The 20291-nt window shown below is 46.6% G+C and overlaps 2 protein-coding genes across 3 annotated transcripts; both read right to left on the reverse strand.

The window, feature by feature from the left end:
* Positions 1-4668: 4668 nt before the first annotated feature.
* Positions 4669-6511, reverse strand: Ccl19 (C-C motif chemokine ligand 19). 2 transcript variants are annotated; one of them, XM_048352279.1, is made up of 4 exons: positions 6159-6511; positions 5310-5436; positions 5016-5109; positions 4669-4924 (listed from the first exon to the last, which is right to left on the reverse strand). In XM_048352279.1, the coding sequence occupies exons 1-4, from the start codon at positions 6217-6219 to the stop codon at positions 4904-4906; spliced, it is 303 nt and encodes a 100-aa protein (XP_048208236.1). In that variant the 5' UTR covers positions 6220-6511; the 3' UTR covers positions 4669-4903. The 2 variants fall into 2 exon arrangements, with proteins under 2 accessions (XP_048208236.1, XP_048208226.1); XM_048352269.1 differs by having other exon boundaries at positions 5310-5442.
* A 9195-nt stretch (positions 6512-15706) lies between these two features.
* Ccl21 (C-C motif chemokine ligand 21) lies at positions 15707-16835 on the reverse strand. Its single transcript, XM_048352293.1, has 4 exons — positions 16701-16835; positions 16457-16577; positions 16179-16358; positions 15707-16083 (listed from the first exon to the last, which is right to left on the reverse strand). The coding sequence occupies exons 1-4, from the start codon at positions 16765-16767 to the stop codon at positions 16050-16052; spliced, it is 402 nt and encodes a 133-aa protein (XP_048208250.1). The 5' UTR covers positions 16768-16835; the 3' UTR covers positions 15707-16049.
* Between the last annotated feature and the right edge of the window lie 3456 nt (positions 16836-20291).

Below are 20291 nucleotides of genomic sequence, written 5' to 3' on the forward strand. Positions count from 1 at the left end.
TGGGTGGGTATGGTGGTCTGGTCTCCCACTCTATGCTCTGCTGTTGAAAAAACTGAGGCCTGAGCAGACTTTCTCTTTGAGGTTCTGGAAAATCTTGCTCCCTTTCTGGTGGAAATCCGAGGAAGCTGGATCTGGGGTTCTGCCTATGTCTCCTAGCTTCCCCTAATTTTGTTTTATTTTCTTTTTGTGCAGGTTCTGGGGCTTGAACTCAGGGCCTGGACACTGTCCCTGAGCTTTTATGCTCAAGGCTAGTGTTCTACCACTTGGACTACAGCTTTACTCATGGATTTTTTTGGTGGATAACTAGACATAAGAATCTCAGGAACTTTCCTTCCCAGGCTGGTCAGAGTGTGATCCTTAGATCCCAGCCTTCTGAGTAACTAGGATTACAGGAGTGAGCCACCAACACCCATCTTTTTTCTTTTTTTCTTCTAAACAGCTTTTCCTTTTAACCTATTCTCTTCCATCTCAATTAGAAATTCTAGTTCTCTGGCCTTCAGTTCAAATACTACTGGTCAGACAGACCTGGGATTTAATCCTAGCTTTGCCATTTGCTTGTTTTATGGACATGGGAGAACACTGTGTTTCAATTTCCTTACACATAAAATGGTACAGATGGTACCTACCTCATAGGGTTATTTGAGGATACAATGGTAGTGTTCAAAACCAGGAGACTTACATATGATCAGCACCTCAGACCTGGCTCTGCTTCTCTCTTCTCCATTTCACTTAGGGAATGCATTCTGGAGCTAAACTACCCAGTAGGGACCCCACAGCTTCCATTTTCCTAACTGTCTAGGTTGGAAATGGTCTTGCTGAAAACATGAGAATGGTCACAGCACTTCAAGCCACGATGAATGAGCTAGTACTATACTTCCGCATGGACAAAGTCTTAGGGGCCATCGAGGAAGTTCTCTGACCAGAGAAGTGCTTGCTTCCTCTTTTGTCCATAGTGGGGCTTGAACTCAGGGCCTAGACACTGTCCCTGAGCCTTTCTTCTCAGGTTAGTGCTCTACAGCTTTGAGCCACAGTTCCACTTCTGGTTTTTGATGGTTAATTGGGGATGAAAGTCTCATGGACTTTGCTGCCTGAGCTGGCTTCAAACTGTGATTTTTGGATTTCAGCCTCCTGAGTAGCTAGGATTACAGGTGTGAGCCACCAGGACCCAGCTGGTGCTTGCTTATTTTTACAGAGGGGCTCTTGGAGGTAGTCCCCCTCCCCCAATGAGAATCCTGTTCCTTTGTAAGACTTTTTCCAAGATTTTTTGGGCTATTTCTGAATTTCCCGGAGGCTAGAAGAGGGTGACATGGGGTGGGGGCTTGCCGAGAAATTGAACATAAAATGATCAAAACATGATTAAAACCACATGGAGCTGGCTCTCACCAAACCCTTAACCACGCAAGAGAGGCAGTTCCAACTGTCTTGAGAACTGGATGGGCTCCAGGTATGAGCGATGGCATGGTAGGAGAGGGCTATATTTTGTTCAATTAAAAAAAAAAAAACGTAATCAAATCTGTATTGGAGCTTGTTGTGTGTCAGCCACCACAAAGCAGTGTTGGTAGTTGAGTTCAACATGGCTCATTTCTTTCTCCTAGGAGCTCTCTGTTGACATCTCTAAGAAGGGATGTTAGCTAAGGGGCTTCAGGGTAAAAGGTATCATTCAGCTATAGGCTTGAACCTGTACTATGTGCCATGTACTCTGGGGTGGAAAGTATCTTTATAGAGCCAGGTAACAAACTAGGTACCCATGCTACCCTGCAGAGAACTAGCAGTCCTGTCCTTTTCAGAGGCAGGCAGGTAAAGCTTAGGGTAAATGAAACACAGGTCAGTTGATCAGATAAACAGGAAGCAGATGTTCATTAGATGGAGTCACAGGACTGAGACTCTGAGCAGGAGGCCAGCCTCAGATTGATGGGTTGATAAGGGCATAAGATCCAGTGTCCTGGAGGACTTGGTATGCCTGTGTTGAAAACAGAGGAAGGAACAAAACTAGGATGGAAAGTAATGGCTGGAAAAGGGGTGGTGGGGAGGGTTGTGTACCAGCTCTCTGTGGGGTGTTCATCTCCTTAGACTTGCCCCAAATTCTATATTTCTCAGACTCCCTCCCTTTTTCTCTCTCCCGGGGTCTCCGTGAGCACTCTCTACTCCTTCAGCTACATTCCCAGTCCTTTCCTTTTTGTTCTTGCTCACTTTTCTAGGCCTGCCTTTAAGCTCCTAATCCTCCTGCCTTTGCTTTCTGAGTAGCTGGGATTACTGGGTTTATTTTCTCTCTTCCTGAATCTCAGCCTCTTTTGTTCACATAGAATGGCCCCTGGCGATCCAGGAAATACAAAGTTTCTTGATGTGCTGGACTTCGGTAAAGCCTGTACAAATATTGGGGGTTTAGTGTGAAGATCCAAAGATTCAGGAAGCCAAGTTCTTATTTGGAAGAACTAAAAATCAAGCTTTTTTTTTTTTCTGCCATTTGACAGGCTGCTAGTGAATCTCCCTGTGGCATGGAGATTGCATCCAGGCTTCTGTCCTGGTGTTACATCACCCAAAGACTCCCTCGGGCTGGGAATATGGCCTAGTGGCAAGAGTGTTTGCCTCCTCTACATGAAGCTCTTGGTTTGATTCCCCAGCACCACATACATGGAACACGGCCAGAAGGGGCGCTGTGGCTCAGGTGGCAGAGTGCTAGCCTTGAGCAGGAAGAAGCCAGGGATGGTGCTCAGGCCCTGAGTCCAAGGCCCAGGACTGGCCAAAAAAAAAAAAAAAAAAAAAAAAAAAAAACCCAAACAAAAAAAGACTCCACCCTCACTCTGCCTGTGTGTTCCTAACAGGGTTCAGATGATTTGTATCTGCTCCTCAGTTAGGCAAACCTCCTCTTGTTTTTCCTGGAAACTGAAGAAGATTTGAGGCAACATACACCCCCTCACACACATGTTTGTTCCCTGCCTGGATGGTGCAAGACATTCTGTCTGTCTGTCTGTCTTGATGGCTAGATTAATGGATGGATGGGTGGGAAGCAGGTAGGTGAGTGGTGGATGGATGGAGGTCTGATGAGTGCAGAGACAGCTGAGTAAATGGATGCATGGATGCATGAACGGATGAATAGTTTCTCCTCAGGCAGCAGAGGCAAACTTTCAAGCTATAGCAGCTGTTCTTGAAACCTATCCCTCTCCCTCCTACCCCTTGCGACTCTGGAGGTCCTGAGGTTTTGAACACCTGCCTATAGGAGCAGAGAAGAGAAAAAGATAGCCATGAAGGCTTGCCCAGGCTTGGTTTGGGTACTGGCTGATGTATAGATGATATCATGATAATTTCTCAAACTGGCCTCCTAGCTGCCACCTGCTTGCAGCAGCACAGACGTGTCACTTCCATCTGGATAGGCATCTAAGAAACAACAGTCCCCTTGCTTCTCTAGAGGACTTTCTAACCCCAAGGGGTTTGATTTTCACAGAGCAGCTCTATGGGATGCTCCAAGAGTCACAGGCTTTTGTCTTCTAGGTCTGAGACTGCTTCCCTGAATCTTGTCTTGTCTCCATGTAGCCTCCAAGCCCTGAAGCTGACAGGCACTGCAGGACTACTATGGAGTTCCTCCCTCCTCAATCTCTGGAGCATCTTTGCTTGTTCCTTTTTCTACCCCATGGACCTCACATTCATCTCTGACCTCTGGCTCTTTGGTCTATCTGTCATTGTCCCTGTCATTGTCTGTATAGCTCAGCTTTGCTCAGCTGGGGCTGGAGCTTGCTCAGGCTAACTGGGTAGGATGGAGGGGCTGATCTGGAGGTCAGATTCTGTATGGACAGAATGGACAGCTGGGCCTTTACCCATGGCTGCTAAGTCTATTTACATTCTTTTTTTTTTTTGGCCAGCCCTGGGCCTTGGACTCAGGGCCGGAGCACTGTCCCTGGCTTCCTTTTGCTCAAGGCTAGCACTCTGCCACTTGAGCCACAGCACCACTTCTGGCCGTTTCCTGTATATGTGGTGCTGGGGAATCGAACCCAGGACCTCATGTATACGAGGCAAGCTCTCTTGCCACTAGGCCATATCCCCAGCCCCTATTTACATTCATTCTTTAAACAAATATGTATCGTGTGATGCCCTTGTACCAGGTGGCATGTTGGACATTAAATTAGACATGATTCCTTTCCAGGACAAACTAGTAAATATAGGTCAGTGTAATGGATGCCGTAAGGAGGTAGGTTCAGGGAGCTGTGGGAGCTTGGGAGACCGTGAAGCTACCTAAACTAGCTTAGGCTGGTTTCTTGGAGGAAGAGACATCTAGACCTAAATGGGAAGCCAATGGGGCAGAGGAAGAAGAAGAGTATGTTGGAGGAAAAGGCATGGTATTTGAGTACTTTCCTTTAGGCAAGTAGAGCTAGGCCCTTTGCCCTCCCCTCCCTCCTCATTCCAACTGATACTTGATCTGAGAGGCACCTGGAGGCTTGAACACTTGTCTGGACAGCAGACTTGGATGGCTCAGGGAACTGACCCAAAATGATGTGTCTGAATGTAGAGTGACAGGAATCAGCAGACATGAGAAAAGCCCTAAATAGGGGGAGGGGGCTGATAGGTGGTTTCTCAGGTCTCAGAATAGGAAATAAATCCTGTTGTTCCTTCTGCTTCCTTTCTACCCCTGTCCTCCAAGGTAGAGATCAAATAGATGACAGACAGACAGATCTGTGAGTGCCAGGTGGTTTATTGGAAGCATTGCAATCTGGACATGGAGAGGCTGAGCAGTTGCCACATTCACCCTCTCATTCTTACTCATGTTGATATTCCAAGCCTACTCGGGCTGGGTCAGGTCTGCTGTGAAGCAGTGGGAGGCTTGATCTTCTCTTCTGGCCTTAGTTCCCCAGGCCAGGACGGTTCACATCCTTCCAGTGAGACACAGGGCTCCCTCAGGAGCTGTGTGGAACTAACTGCTGTGGTGCTTGCTCTGAGGAGGCAAGGAGAGGCAGGGTCAGGAGCTGGAAGTTTGGACCTGAGCTTGGAGGGAGGAAACAGGCCTGGGGAGGGCCTTGGCTTGCCTTGGCGAAGGATCTCTTCAGTCTCCGGATGATGCGTTCCACCCAGGGCTGGTCTGGGGGTGCGCAGAGCTGGTGACCCCTCAGTGTGGTGAACCTGGAGTCAGAGGTCAGAAAGAATTGACCCCTGGAATTCAGCTTCTTGGAAGGCTCTAATATGAGGGGCAGAGACTAGGAACCTGTTTTAGGAACTTCTTTTTCCCGTGGACTTGGGCAGGGGGAGAGGGATAAGGTGGAGAGGGGGCTTCTGGAAGGGTTGATGTGGGGGCTGGGCTATATACTTTTCCTATCACGTACACAACAGCAGGCACTCTGCAGCCATCTTTGATGAGAAGATAGCGAAAGGCTCTCACGATGTTCCCAGGGATGGGGCGCTGGGTCACAGATAGGCAGCAGTCTTCTGCATCGTTGGCACCACCCAGAACTGGGGCTGAGATAGGGGGAAGGTAGAACATAGGGACCATGAGACAGAGAAGCTACAGATCAAGTGGGTTGAGAACCCCCCTGTGTATGAGAATACCCATGTGTGTGTGAATACCAGGCCTGATGCTCAGTATGCATCAATGTATCAGTTTTGCTGTATTGGTTGATTAATATGCTGTAATACTTCAAACTGGTGAAGAATCACACTGCTGTAGGTAGACTAGTAATAAGGACCTTCTGAATTACTACATAGCTAGACTGGTGACTGCTATAGACGAAGCTACTGGAGTGACTGAGGTAGGAGAATCATCAAGAGTTCAAGGCCAGCCTAGACAACGTAGCCTCGATCTCAAACAACAACAGTCAAATCAAACAATAACAAAAGGAGAGAAGGAAAAGAATGTCTAAGTATTTGACTAATAGCCTGGCTAATAGTCTCCTTTCCTATATATCTTGTTTTCTCATTCTGCTCAGGAAACTGAGGTAGCAACAGCCTGCAGAGACGGGGCCAGAAATAGAGTCCTGGTTATGCCAACAGCTGAGCCATGTTGGAATTCAGGGGTGCAGGTATACCCACACAGATACGCAGGGCACAGGGAGCCCCAAGCCCACGGAGAGATGTACATACTATGTATGTCACTCACCACCAGTGTCAAGATGTCTGAGAAATAGACATCACTCCCATTCACTGCCACCCCACTCCAGCCCTTCCCTCAGTCTTACCTGGGGAGCTCCAAAGAACCAGCAGGCTGAGGACCAGTAGCGGGGCTACACCAGGTGCCATGGAGGGTGAACTGAGGCAGGCAGACAGCAAGTGTGTGAGTGTGAGGAGTTGATGAGCGGCCGCAGCTTGGGTAGCTGTGGTGGGATGGGAAGCACACGGCGTCCTAGTGGGGTATGAGGGGATCTAGGAGGGTGAGGATGAGGCAGGGTGAGGCTGTGGTCTGCTTCCTATTTATGGTCCAGAGCTTTTACTTTTACTATTCAAAAATTCCCCTCCGTTTCCCATTCTGGGGCTTCCCCTTGACCCCTCTCTTTCTGGCAGAACTCAACCCTGCCCTCCCTCTTCCCTCCATGGTGGCTTTGCCCTCTTTGCTTTCCTTGGCTTCAGCTCTGAGAACTTAAGCAGTCCGCTTGCTATCTGGCCAGGAATGGGGCTGGGCCCTGTCAGCCTCAGCACTCTCATGCCACTGGTGGCAATTGCATCACTAGCCCTGAGGCTAGTAAGTAAGGGAAGTAAGGGAGGCAGAAGTAAGGGAAGCAGGGTAAAGAGTTGAATCTGCTTTGCTAGGTTCATCCTGTATCTTCCCTGGTGCCTCTGTCCTTTCTGGTGTGACTTGTGGAGGAAAACGCTTCATGTTGCCTTCAGACAAACCTGGAGAGCCTAGATGGGTCCTCCATGTCATGCTCTGGGGACCAGTCCAACTTTTGGGACAGCTGAAAGGGAAGCTTCCTTAGGCGAAGGCCCAGGTCTCTACCTCGGGCCGCTGCATGCAGCTTCCTGACTCTTACAGGCACGGCTCCTTCCCTTAGCCATCATTTTCCTAAATCCACTGCCTAGGTCAGAGAAACATCTGGAGAGATCCTGGCCTGGAATAGCCTCCTTCCATCTTTGCTTTCTCTCAATCCTGGGAACTAAGAGGGGATTTCTAAAAAAGAGGGAATGGCTAGCTCATGTTCATACCAGTCTCTAGATTTCAAGGAATTGACAGATGGAGGAGGGAATAGAGATTCTCATAAGAATATTGCATCCTTATGAGAAAGACCAGAAGCGATGACCTCAAAGGAGGAATTAATATATGGGATATATTCCATCTTCCCTACCCAAACTTGGGACCCTCTTTTGGAGTGGGGAGGAGAGTGTTTCCTTCATTTCTGACTTATTTTTTATTCCATCTATTAACTATAATAATATTTCTTATACTCTTCTATGTGTTAGTATTACACACACACACACACACACATATACACACAAAGAATTGGGAGGCATAGCTCAAGTGGTAGACTCTTTGCCTATCAGACAGATAAAACCTCAGGACTATTCAAAAAAAGATTTTAATAAATGGGCAATTTAAGTCCATCAGCAGTGTCTCATGCTTATAATCTTAACTATTCAGGAGGCTAAGTGATAAAGGATTATCAATTGAGGCCAGTCAGGGCGGAAAGTTTACAAGACTCCAAAATAATCAAAAAGCAGGGCTGGAGGTGTGGCTTAAGTGGTAGCATGCAGTCTAGAAAGGGAGAACTTGGCTTTAAACCCTAATGCTGTCAGATAGCTAGCTAGGTAGCTAGATAGATAGACAGACAGATAGACAGAAAGATATCTATCTGTCTGACAGACAATATGTGAGGCTAGAATTAAGGAACCATCATGAGGGCTGGGAATATGGCCTAGTGGTAAAGTGCTTGCCTCATATACATGAAGCCCTGGGTTCAATTCCTCAGCACCACATATATAGAAAAAAGCCAGAAGTGGCACTGTGGCTCAAGTGGCAGAGTGCTAGCCTTGAGCAAAAAGAAGCCAGGGACGGTGCTCAGGCCCTGAGTTCAAGCCCCAGGACTGGCAAAACAAACAAACAAAAACAAAGGAACCATCATGAAGAGACACTGGGTCTAGCAATGGTGGGAAGTCATTACCACACCTAAGCCTGGAGAGGAAAAGGAGGAAGCAGTGTTTCAAGAGTTTTATTATATATAGAGAGACCCATGGGGCTAGGCAGCCCAAAGGACTAAATAATACTAAATTAGCAGCTAAGGCTTAGAATGTGTCAATGAGGTTCTAGTCACTGTTGAATGCATGCTTTTAGTAACCAACTCAACAGAATATTAGCACTATTCTTCAGTGATCAAGCTAATATAATACTACCCAAATCTTGGATGCATGTATCATCTGTAATTTATCTGTCAGGGGTAGTGTTGTGGAAGTATGGTAGGTCTGGGGTGAATCCCACAATTCTGAATGAGATCTAGAGCAAAGAAGAACCTTGAAGGCCGAGGCTCCAGGGGAAGTTTCCCTACTCCTTTGGCCTAATGATCCACAGATTCAACCTCAGGTTCAACTTCAGGTTGTCTGTGGCAGATAAGGTTGCCACAGGGAACCCTAGCAGAATTAGGGCAAAGGCTCTTAGAGTACTGGAGTAAAGCCATGTTTCTCTTTGATGATGATGATGATTTTTTTTTATTGGTTATGGGGCTTGAACTCAGGGCCTGGGTGCTGCCCCTGAGCTTTTGGGCTCAAGGCTAGTGCTCTATTTGGAGGCGCTGTGCCACTTCCAGTTTTTTAGTGGTTAATTGGGGATAAGAGTCTTACAGACTTTTCTGTCTGGGCTGGCTTTGAATCTAGATCCTCAGATCTCAGTCTCCCAAATCCAGAATAGGGATTACAGGGGTGAGCCCCCAGCACCTAGTGCAAATGATTATTTTTCTCTTTAAAAAGCAGCTTTTGATTTGCCATTGGGCCCTGGTCTAAAACTTAGTCTCTGGTTTGCCCAATGACTGTGCAATATAAGGATGTGCACAGACTCATTATTAAGTGGACATTATGAGTAAAAGTATGGAAATATAGCTGAGACTCCTTCTTGTATTATTTTCTGCTTCTCCTCTGTTCATTTTATGGCCCCATGGGAAGTTTTCTATGCATTAACAGAGGGAAGAAAAATGCATAGTCTTTTTATTAAGGATGGGGCATATAAGAGAGAGGAAGGGGGGCTGGGGATATGGCCTAGTGGCAAGAGTGCTTGTCTCGGATACATGAGGCCCTGGGTTCAATTCCCCAGCACCACATATACAGAAAATGGCCAGAAGTGGCGCTGTGGCTCAAGTGGCAGAGTGCTAGCCTTGAGCAAGAAGCCTGGAACAGTGCTCAGGCCCTGAGTCCAAGCCCCAGGACTGGCCAAAAAAAAAAAGAGAGAGAGAGAGAGGAAGGACGTAGTCATTTTTATTTGTTTTCTTTTACTTAATTAACTTTTAATTTTATTTATTATTATCTTTAAGTAGTTGTACAAATGAGTTGCCATTTAACAAAGCAGTTTATGAATACAATATATTTTAATCAATGTCACCCCATTTTAATCAATATAATACAATATACAATATATTTTAACCCCTTTAAAAATTCTCACCCATCCCTCCCTTACCCACCCCTTCCCTCACTCTTCTTAATTTTGAAGGCTATACATTAAATTCCTAACTGCATTCTCCCCTTCTTCTCCGATTCTGCTCCGATTCCGATACTGCTCTCCCCTTGGCCCAACCCCTTTTAAGTACTCACTTCCTGGTGTTTAATTTGATGGTCTTGATTTTAAAATGGATCTTTAAGGTATTCTTTAGTCAGTAAGAAATAGCTGCTTGTAGTCCCATCCAGGCACGCCCCTGAAAGATGGTGGTAAAGGAAAATCCTCAGGATTTCAGGCAGTGCACTTAATGGCCTGAGGTTTAGAGCTATGTTCATTCATGGGAAATGGCTGCCTGTAGCAGTCCTGCCACCCTTTTTGTAAGTAGTCCCTTCACTAAATTATTTTCCATTAAGCCTTTTTTGAATATGCATTTGTTTCCTGCCAATATCCTAAGTAGCACAATAGTGTAGTGTAGTGTAGTGTAGCAAAGCTGGCACAGAGACCTCAATTCAATTTCAGCACCATCTGCCTGAAGTGCCTGTTGGGAAAGATCCTGAGAGTCATCAGGAAAGAGCAGAATAATGAAACAGTAATATGCAGGCATTTGTACCACATTCACTCTATAAATATGTTACCAAGGGCCTCCTCTATATGGGCACTGCTTTTGGCGCTATTAAACAACAGTAGATACATGTTTCTGCTATTGTAGCATTTGTATTCTAACAGAGACAGTCAATAAGCAAACAAGAAAAATCTATAGTATGTCAGATGGCAATAGGTTCTATGAAGAAAAATGAGGTAAAGGATAGTGGGTGCAGGGTGGATGCTACTTTAAATAAGGCATCAGAGAAGCCTTTCCTGATGGTGTGTAAGCACAGAGCTGATCTGAAGGTCAGGAAAAGAGCCATCCAGAGATGGGGGAAGATGTGCTAAGTAGAGAAAATAGCAGGTGAAAAGCTCTTGATGCAAAGGTATATTTGAGGGATAACCAAGAGGCCAAAAAGGGGAGTGGTAGGAGATTGTCAGTTAATGACAGAGGTGTGTCATGATCTATATTTAAATGGCTTCCTCTAGCTGTTGAATGTAGACTACACCAAAGTGGTGCAAAAAAAAAATGAGGCAGGAAAGTGTAGCTGGAGACTGTCACAATGCTGGGCGAAGATGATAATACTCAGAGTTAGTAAGAGGTGATCACCCCTGAAAACAAGGTAGAGCTTCATTTAAGGGTTCAGCATAGGACACAGGAGGAAGAAAAGGGGCAAATAAGAAAGGCACTGGTGGCGCACACCTGTAATTCTAGCTATTCAAAAGCCTGAGATCTGAGGATCACAGTTCAAAGCCAGCCCGGGGAGAAAGTCTGTGAGACTCTTATCTCTAGTAAACTACCCAGAAAAAGCCAGAAATGGCGCTGTGGCTCAAGAAGTAGAACAGTATCCTTGAGCACAAAGTGGCTCAGGGGCAGCACCAAGGGCCTGAGTTCAAGCCCTAGGATAGGCAAAAATAAAAAAGGAGTGAGCAGATATACTGCAAGATTTTTGGCTTGAACAACTCCATGTTTGGAATTATATTTATCAGAGGAGTTGGTTTGTGGGGAGAGCCGGAGCCTAGTTCTGTTTTTTGTCTGTCTTGTGGCTTGAACTCTGGGCCTGGGCACTGTCCCTGAGCTCTTCAGCTCAAGGCTAGCATACTACCACTTAAGCTACAGGGCCATTTCCGGTTTTCTAGTAGTTAATTAGTGATAAGAATCTCATAGACTATGGGCTTTCCTGCCCGGGCTGGCTTTGAACCGTGATCCTCAGATCTCAACCTCCTGTGTAGCTAGGATTTCAGGGGAGAGCCACTGGTGCCCAGCAGGAGCCTAGCTTGACTTAAGTTGAAGCTGCATGTTGGAAATATAAATGGCAACGTGAAGTAGATAGTTGGCATGAGCTGGAGTCAGGGGGAAGATTCTAGCTGAAGATAGAAATTTGGAAGCATATGGGTGGTATTTAAGGCCCTAGGACATTGAGATCACTGAGTGAATGTGGATGGAAGAGGTTCAAATTCCAAGTCCCGAGAGGCTTGCCAGCATCTACAGATGGGGAGGTGCAGAGGAAGCAGAAGGGGTGATATGAAGGTGCCCACATCATAAATAAAAGGGCAAGAACATAGATGTAGGGGTGGAAAGGGAGCCTGGAGCGTAGGGAGGTGAATTTGGACTGGTTTTTGATGGCATTCACATAAGCCTCAGCTCTACTGCGTTAACTTACCTCATCCTCTACACAGCCCAGTTGCTCTCATGGGGTTCCCGGTTCAGTGTGAACCCTGGGAAGGTCTTGCACCAGCTTGGAGCCACTGAGCGCAGCTCAGCTCCGCATAGCCCATGGCCCTCGCAGGGGTTACTCCAGTTTGAACATATATCCCTGCTCCAGAGAATGGACAACTTGGGAGGGGAGTGCCTTAGCCACTGGGGCCAGGAAGGGACTTTTAGGACCTGGGAAGACAACCAAGTGAACAGGAGGGTTTGGGGGAATACATGATTGTAGGGAAAGGACCCAGACTGGATGGATGCTTAGTGTTTGTTGATTGGATGAAGGTGGGTGGAGCTGTGATGTCTGCCTGGGCCGGCAGGGGGCGCGCGAGCCCGGGAAGGGAGGCCCTGGAGCGAGGCCCTGAAACTGGATTTATCCATGGCAGTTCCCTACTGCGTCTGGCGCTGGGGCCCCGGTTTCTGCCCCCCCCCCCCACCCCGCCCGCCCACGCTGTACAGGTGTGCAGCAAGGAGACTGGTCATGGTGGTGTACGCTCCTCGATGGACCTGGGCCACTGTGGGCTTCGGACACCTGCCCACCAAATCCCACAGTGGGCATTCAGCCCCACATAGAGCGGGCAGGGAGGCGAAGGCCCATGTCCACCTGCGGATAGATGGTCCCCACCCGACATCCCCAGTTCACCCCAATCCAAGGCACCAGGAATGACTGGCGTGAAGTAATTGCTGCCTGGTGTAAAGGAGGAAGGAAGTTCACATCACCTCCGGCACTTCTGTCTCAGGATAAATAACCTGCACCCGGCTGACTCCGAGACTGATTGCTCAGCCACTTAATTACATCGCCAACTCTAAGCACAGCTTTCTTGAGTCCCCGAGATCGATCCGGAGCTGAACTGTTCTTTCTGCTGGATCCTGAGTGATGAAGGGTTTGAACTCCACCAGCGGAAAAGGACTTTGTCCTGCTCACAAATGGACACAGAGAAACGCTAGACCTGTGACCTAGCATGAGACGCTTTTGACTTAAAAACAATAAAAAAAACCCCATATATACATAGACATAGACATAAAAGGACCCAGAAAGATAAAGGAAATGAGAAAATCCCACCCACAGATGAGCTGTTTGCCTTCAGGGGACAGAGAACCAGCACGATACTGCTGCCCCCTGGTGGCAATGCGTTTGTCACAGCCAGTGCGTGCCTCTTAGAGAGGAGAGTCAGAACCAGTGGTGTGAAGTTATTCTCTTGATACTGGGTTGAAATTTGTTATGGAGGCAGGCAAAAAGATTGCAAATTTGAAGCCAGCTTGGGCTATGTAGTTAGACTCTATCTCAGAACAATCAACCAAAAAGAAAGATAGGAAGGGAAGGAAGGGAAGGGAAGGAAGGACAGAAGGAAAGAAGAAAGGAAAGTAGGAAGGAAGGAAGGAAGATGGCAGAAATAGGCATAAGCAAAGCATTTAAATATTTTTTATATAAAACACCCAAAGGTATATTTAAAAATTATATATTTAATGAATAGAAGAAAAACAGGGCAACACTGACATAAAAACATGAGAGTAGCCACTCAAGCCTCTGAGGAAATAATGTGCTGCAAGCCTACTCCCAACAGGGCTTGAAGCAGATAGCAGGCATGCAAGAGCGGAGATTATTTAGGGAGTGATGAAGTTTTGTTCATTCTATGTTTTAACTCTCAATTCAGTGCAGGCAAGGGTTTTGGCTAGGTTTGAAGTAGAGTTGTTCTGATGTCAAAGGCCCTTCTGCCCTTCATAAAAGTCTGAAGTAAATCTAGGAGGAGGTTATACTCTGGGGGGGGGGGGGATTGGATCTACCCCAATCCCCATGGCCCTTCCAGATGGCAGAGGGAACTAGTGTAGGTCCAGACAGCATGGGCAGCGGGGCTGAGCCCTGACTGCGAGGGAACAGGTGACAGGCCTCTGAGTGGATGGCTTTGGTTGGAGGCCAGGATGGGGAAGAAGCTAGCTCCAAGTCCAGAGACATTCATATCTGAATTCCTGTATTTCAAATTTGGCACATACCTGAAGATGCACTACCTGCTGGGACTATAGGGTTCACAGTATCCACCACTTTTGGGATGAGGTTGCAGGGTGTGTGTATGTGTGTGTGTGTGTGTGTGTGTGTGTGTGTGTGTGTGTGTGATGCAGGGCAGGTAGAAAGTATGTCCTGGGACTTAGCATTTTGGGGACCATTAGATAGCTTTTGGCAGAGTGCCCGATGCCTGTGAGTTTTTGCCAGCACTGCAGTGCAGGGGCTGAGTAAGAATGACATTCACTTAAAGGGCATTTTTAAATGCAGTATTTCTTGTACCTCATAGGCTAGGATCACATCTGATGCACAGCTTTGGGTAGAGAAAAGCCCCATCTTTATTAACCTCAAGGGGAAAATACTTTAACAATTTTCCAATAAATGCTAAATACTGGAGCAAACCCTGGCTTCATGGGAAGATAAGGAGGTGAAACAGCCACCTCTAGCCTCCTAGGGCCCTGTCTCCAGGGATCTTTCCCCAGGATCTACCCCTCTTTTCCACATTGCCCCATCCCATCAATGGTCACTCTCTCTGTCTGGGGAGTAGGAGGGCTCTGAGGAGGAAGAGGTAGAGGAGACCCACTGGAGTCTTCTTGAATCACAGAACAACTTATATCTTTTTTTTTTTTTTTTTTTTTTTTTTGCCAGTCCTGGGACTTAAACTCAGGGCCTGAGCACTGTCCCTGGCTTCTCTTTGCTCAAGGCTAGCACTCTGCCACTTGAGTCACAGCGCCACTTTTGGCCATTTTCTGTATATGTGGTGCTGGGGAATCGAACCCAGGGCTTCAAGTATAGGAGGCAAGCGCTCTTGCCACTAGGCCATATCCCCAGCCCCAACAACTTATATCTGAATGGGGTGCCTCCAAACTCAAAGGGGTTTGAGGGCCTTGGGTCCCAGCTAGGCAAAAAAAGGAGGAAAAAATGAAGAGGAAGAAGCTTTTCTAACTGGAAGGAAATGGAACTGAGGAGCCCCGCACGGGAATAGGAGATTGCGAACATTCCATTAGGCAGACAGGACAGCAGGGTGAGCTTCATTGAATAGCATCCACGAGGCTCTGAGAAGCTTCTGGGGCTGGAACTGCGCTGAGGGTAGATTTCACTAGAATTTGTGCTGCCTGTGTTACCAATTGGTGCAGGCCACAGCTTGGCTCTTGGGGAATCCTACTAGCAGTAGTTATGGGTTCTCATCCAATAGGCCCCAAGGAAAGTGGAGGCAAAGTCCCTGAAAGATCTGGGAAAAGTTCTTAGAGCATTCCTGGAGTAGAATAGTATTAGGGCCAGGTGCCTCACATCTAGAAGCCTAGCTACTCAGGAGGCTGAGATCTGAGGATCACTGTTCAAAGCCAGGCTGGGCAGGGAAATTGGTGAGACTCCTATCTCCAATTAATCACAGAAATAGCTGGAAATGGGGCTGTGGCTCAAGTAGTAGAGTGCTAGCCTTGAGCAAAAAATCTACTCAGGGACAGCACCCAGAACCAGAGTTTGAACCGCAGGACCAGCACACACACACACACACACACACACACACACACACACACACACACACGCACGCACGCGCACGCGCGCGCACACAGAATTAGAGGAGGGCTCATTGAAGTGCCAATAGGCCTGCAAATCTCTCTCTCTCTCTCTCTCTCTCTCTCTCTCTCTCTCTCTCTCTGTGTGTGTGGGGGGGCACATGAGCTCTGGGGCTGACAGAGGTTCCTCAGAGCTCCCTACAACTACCCATGGATTTGGGGCAAGGAAACTACTGGGGTAGGTAGTAACTGAGTTCACCATACTGAGCACTTGTAGGGGTCCAGAGTGTGTGATCTCTCCCTTTAGTGACATCAGTTCCCTAAGGACACCAATACACAAGAATGGGTAGTTTGGATTAAGGTTGGAACCGGTCTTTATTCAGTTAGGTTGAAAGGAACATTTTCAAGGGAAAGGTGGGGTGCAGTGGGGAGTCTCTCTGGATCCTGTGGGACCTCCCCAGGGGCCTGCTGTCTCCTCCCTTATTCTCTGGGCAACATCTCCTTCCTCTCTGGACTTGGTGGCTCAGCATGCTAGGTGGCAGTGGGAACGCAGGTGGGCTGGTTCAAGCAGGAGAAAAGGGGTGTAATAAGGCCAATGGGATGTAGTTGCTCTGGAGCTCCTCAGTTCTTTTTAGCCCCCTTTAGCCCCTCAGCCTAGGGGTCCAAGTTCTGGGCTCCAGGCTGGTCATGGGACTATGGGCCTTTGGGGGTCTGTGTCTCTTCAGTCCTGGAAGGATAAGAGGTGTGTGGTTATGGGTCGTGGCAAGGAGGGTTCACATTGCTCCCCGGGACTCCCCTTCCCTCTCCTTTCAGCTTCCTTACCTCTTGCAAGCTCTGGGAACTTTGCCTTTCTTTCCAGATTTGGAGGCCCTGTTTTTCCTACAGGGCTGGGCTTGTTTCCTCTGGGCTTGTGGCTTATCCAGGCGTTTCATCAGCTTTTGCACCCAGTCCTCCTTAGGGTCTGCACACAGCTCTGCCTGAGAGCGCTTTCGCGGTGAGAACCTGGGAGTTGGAGGTGGTTAATAAGCCTTCTTGGTTTTGCCTGTCTGTGGTTTTTGCCTGCCCTCCCCTGCGCCGCCACCAGCCTTTAATCCACTCACAGGATAGCGGGGATGGGGCAGCCCAAGCTGGGTTCTTGCTTCCGGTAGCCACGCACAACACTGTAGGGAATCTTCATCTGGCTGTAATTGAGGCAGCAGTCCTGACCCCCTCCATCGCTGCCTGCAGAGTGGGGTTCACAGGGAGCCAGATGCTGCTTATAACCTCTTACCCAGATCTCTCCAACCCCTTCCTTCTCCCCCCCCCCCCCACTCCCCCTGCTAAGCCTCCCTTTTTCTTTGGTACCTTGGGTCGAGGGGATGCAGAAAGTCAGGACCAGGAGAAGGAGGTTCAGAGCCAGCATTGGAGCCATGGCTGTGACTGAAGATAGGACGAGGCCGGAGCCCTGGACGAGATGGACAGCCACAAGGTGGGGGTCTGTATGTGGGCTGGGACTGCCCGGCTGCCTATTTATGCAGTTAGATGCTTTCACTTCCATGTGCAACACCCCCCCCCCTTCCTTCCTGAGTGCTGGACCCTAGCCTGTGCCAGTCTCACTACCACAGCTATTAAGCTGTAAAAACAGTCCCTCAGCACAGTGAATTCTACAGGACTCCAGGTATCCACACACAGGGAGACCCACCATGACACTCTTAGGAGAGGAACACAAAGGCAAAATGTCTATGTGCATCTGATACAATAATACTTATCCATGTGAGCTCCAGCAAATGGAAATGAGAGGTTTTATCATTGTTGCTGCTTTTTTCTTTTTTCTTTTTATCTCATTTATTCGTTCGCCTCTCTTCAGGAAGGTAAGGGAGATGAGGGCACAGAAATGGAGGGACAAACTGAACAAATGCAGCAGTGGTACTCACCAGACACTATGAACCATACAACTTGTGAGTGGGGATGGGAGGGAAAAACTAGGAGACATGGTCCAAAAAGAAATGTACTTTTTACCTGACTTATGTCCCTGTAACGCCTCTGTACATCACCTTTATAATAACAATAAAAAATTAAAAACAAAAAAAAAAACCCAGTCCCTCAGCTGCCTGAGTCTATCTGCTCAATAGCTGTTGAATATGCTTTATAGTCACTGTCTTGCTGCAAGCCTAGACATTTCCTGAAACCCTGCACTTTCTTACCACACTCCCTCACTGTGTTCCTTCTCCTTCCAGCAATCAGCTATTGAGTTGTAAAAGGTCTGTAGTCTTGAGAATAGATCCTTAGTGGATATTGGATATACGATTTGTAAACAGTTCGTTCTGTTAGGTGTTTTTCATTTTTATTTTGGTACCAGTACTGGGATTTGAACTCAGGGTGTGGGTGATGTCCCTAAACTTTTACACTGAAGGTTAATGCTCTGGCTCTTGAGTCCCAGCTCCACTTCTGGCTTTTTGCTGAATAATTGGGTTCTATTGCCTGAGCTAGCTCTGAACCACAATTCTCAGATCTCAGACTCCAGAGGAGCTAGGATTGCAGGTGTAGCCCACAGGTCTCAGCTTGCTACACTGTTTTGATTGCTATGGCTTTGCAGTTAAGTTTTGAAGCTAAGAAATGTGAATTCTCCAACTTAATTCTTTTTCTTTTTTGCCAGTCCTGGGGCTTAAACCCAGGGCCTGGGCACTGTCTCTGAGCTTCTTTTGCTCAAGGCTAGTACTCTACCACTTGAGCCACAATGCTACTTCCGGCCTTTTCTGTTTATGTGCTACTGAGGAATAGAACCCAAGGCTTCCTGCATGCTAGGCAAGCACTCTACCACCTAAGCCACATTCCCAGCACAACTTAATTCTTTTTAAAGATTGGTTTGGCTGTTTTTGAAAATCTATGTGACATATAGGAGGGATTTTGCTGTTTCTACACACACACACACACACACACACACACACACACACAGAGCTATTGTGAGTGTGCCAGTACTGGGGCTTCAACTCAAGGCTTTATGCTTTCCTTAGGCTTTTTTTTTTCCCTCAAGGATGGTGCTTTACTACTTGAGTCACATCCCCACTTTTGGCCTTTTTGCTGGTTAACTGAAGATAAGAGTTTCTTGGATTTGTCTGCCTGGGCTTTGAGCTATGAACCTTAGATCTCAGCCTTCTGGGTAGATTAAGATTACAGGCATGATGGGCTGGGGATATAGCCTAGTGGCAAGAGTGCCTGCCTCGGATACACGAGGCCCTAGGTTCGATTCCCCAGCACCACATATACAGAAAACGGCCAGAAGCGGCGCCGTGGCTCAAGTGGCAGAGTGCTAGCCTTGAGCGGGAAGAAGCCAGGGACAGTGCTCAGGCCCTGAGTCCAAGGCCCAGGACTGGCCAAAAAAAAAAAAGATTACAGGCATGAGCCACCGGTACCTGGCTATTATTCCATTGATTTTGATTTTTCATTTCCTCAAGAAATTTCTGTAGTTTTTAGAGTGCAGATCTTAACCTCTTTGGTTAAATTCTTGTTGATAATATCATAAATTAAATTGTTTTCTTCATTTCCTTTTAGTATTGTTCATTACTACAGCAACTTTTCCAACTGATTTTTCTGTGTTGGTTTGTATTGTTTCCAATTTGTCTTTTATTTATTTTTCTTGCCTAATTGTTTTAGATGGAACTTCTAGAACTATTTCAAATAAAAGTGGATCTCCTTGTCTTGTTCTTTTTTTTTTTTTTCCAGTCCTGGGCCTTGGACTCAGGGCCTGAGCACTGTCCCTGGCTTCTTTTTGCTCAAGGCTAGCATACTCTGCCACTTGAGTCACAGCGCCACTTCTGGCTGTTTTCTGTATATGTGGTGCTGGGGAATCGAACCCAGGGCTTCAAGTATACGAGGCAAGCACTCTTGCCACTAGGCCATATCCCCAGCCCTACCTTGTCTTGTTCTTGATCTTAAGAGGGAAATCTTTCAGTTTTTTCTCACTGAATATGATGTTACTGTTGGTCTCTTCATATATGTACTTTATTATGTTGAGGAAGTTCTCTTCTATTACTAGTTTACTGATTTTTTTTTCATTATGAAAAGCTATTGAGGTTTTGACAAAGGCTCTGTCTGCATTGAGTTTATATGATTTTTTTTTCCTCTCATTCTACTAATATGGTATAGTAAATGAATTGGCTTTTCTAGGTTGAACCACTGTTGCATTTTGAGACTAAATCTCACTTGGTCATTAAATTAAACTCTAACTATTTTAATATTTTGTTGAGGATTTTTGGTAGTTAACAGAGATATTGCTATCTTTTTTTTCTTGTGATGTCTTTACTTAGATTTGGTGTCAAGTAATACTACTTCCATAGAATGAGGTAAATGATATCAGCTCCTCTTCACTTTTTTTTTTTTTTTGCCAGTCTTAGGTCTTGAACTCAGGGCCTAGGCACTGTCCTTGAGCTTCTTTTGCTCCAGGCTAGCATTCTACCACTTGAGCCATGGTGCTACTTTGGGCTTTTTCTGTGGTCCTGAGGAATCAAACCCAGGGCCTCATGCATGCTAGGCAAGCACTCTACCACTAAGCCACATTCCCAGCCCATTTCTTCACTTTTTGGGAAAAGTTTGAGAAAAGATGGATGTTATTTCTTCTGTAAATATTTGTTAGCATTTACCAGTGAAGCCATTGGTACTGAGCTTTACATTGTCTGGATTTTTGTTTTTATTATTGGTTCAATCTCCTTACTTGTTACAAATCTATTCAGATTTTCTGTTTCTTCTTTAATCAGTTTTGGTAGTTTGTGTATTTTTGGAGTCTGTCCATTTCATCTAGGCTATCCAATTTGCTACATTATAGTTGTTCATAGCATTATGTAATAATCCTTTTTATATCATTTATAGCAAATTGATACAAATCTTATTTGTACCAAGTTGATAATAATGTCCTCACTTTCTTTTATTCTTTTCTGTTTTTCTAGTCCTGGGGCTTGA

Source organism: Perognathus longimembris, chromosome 1, assembly GCF_023159225.1.
Source record: "Perognathus longimembris pacificus isolate PPM17 chromosome 1, ASM2315922v1, whole genome shotgun sequence".
Lineage (NCBI taxonomy): Eukaryota > Metazoa > Chordata > Mammalia > Rodentia > Heteromyidae > Perognathus > Perognathus longimembris.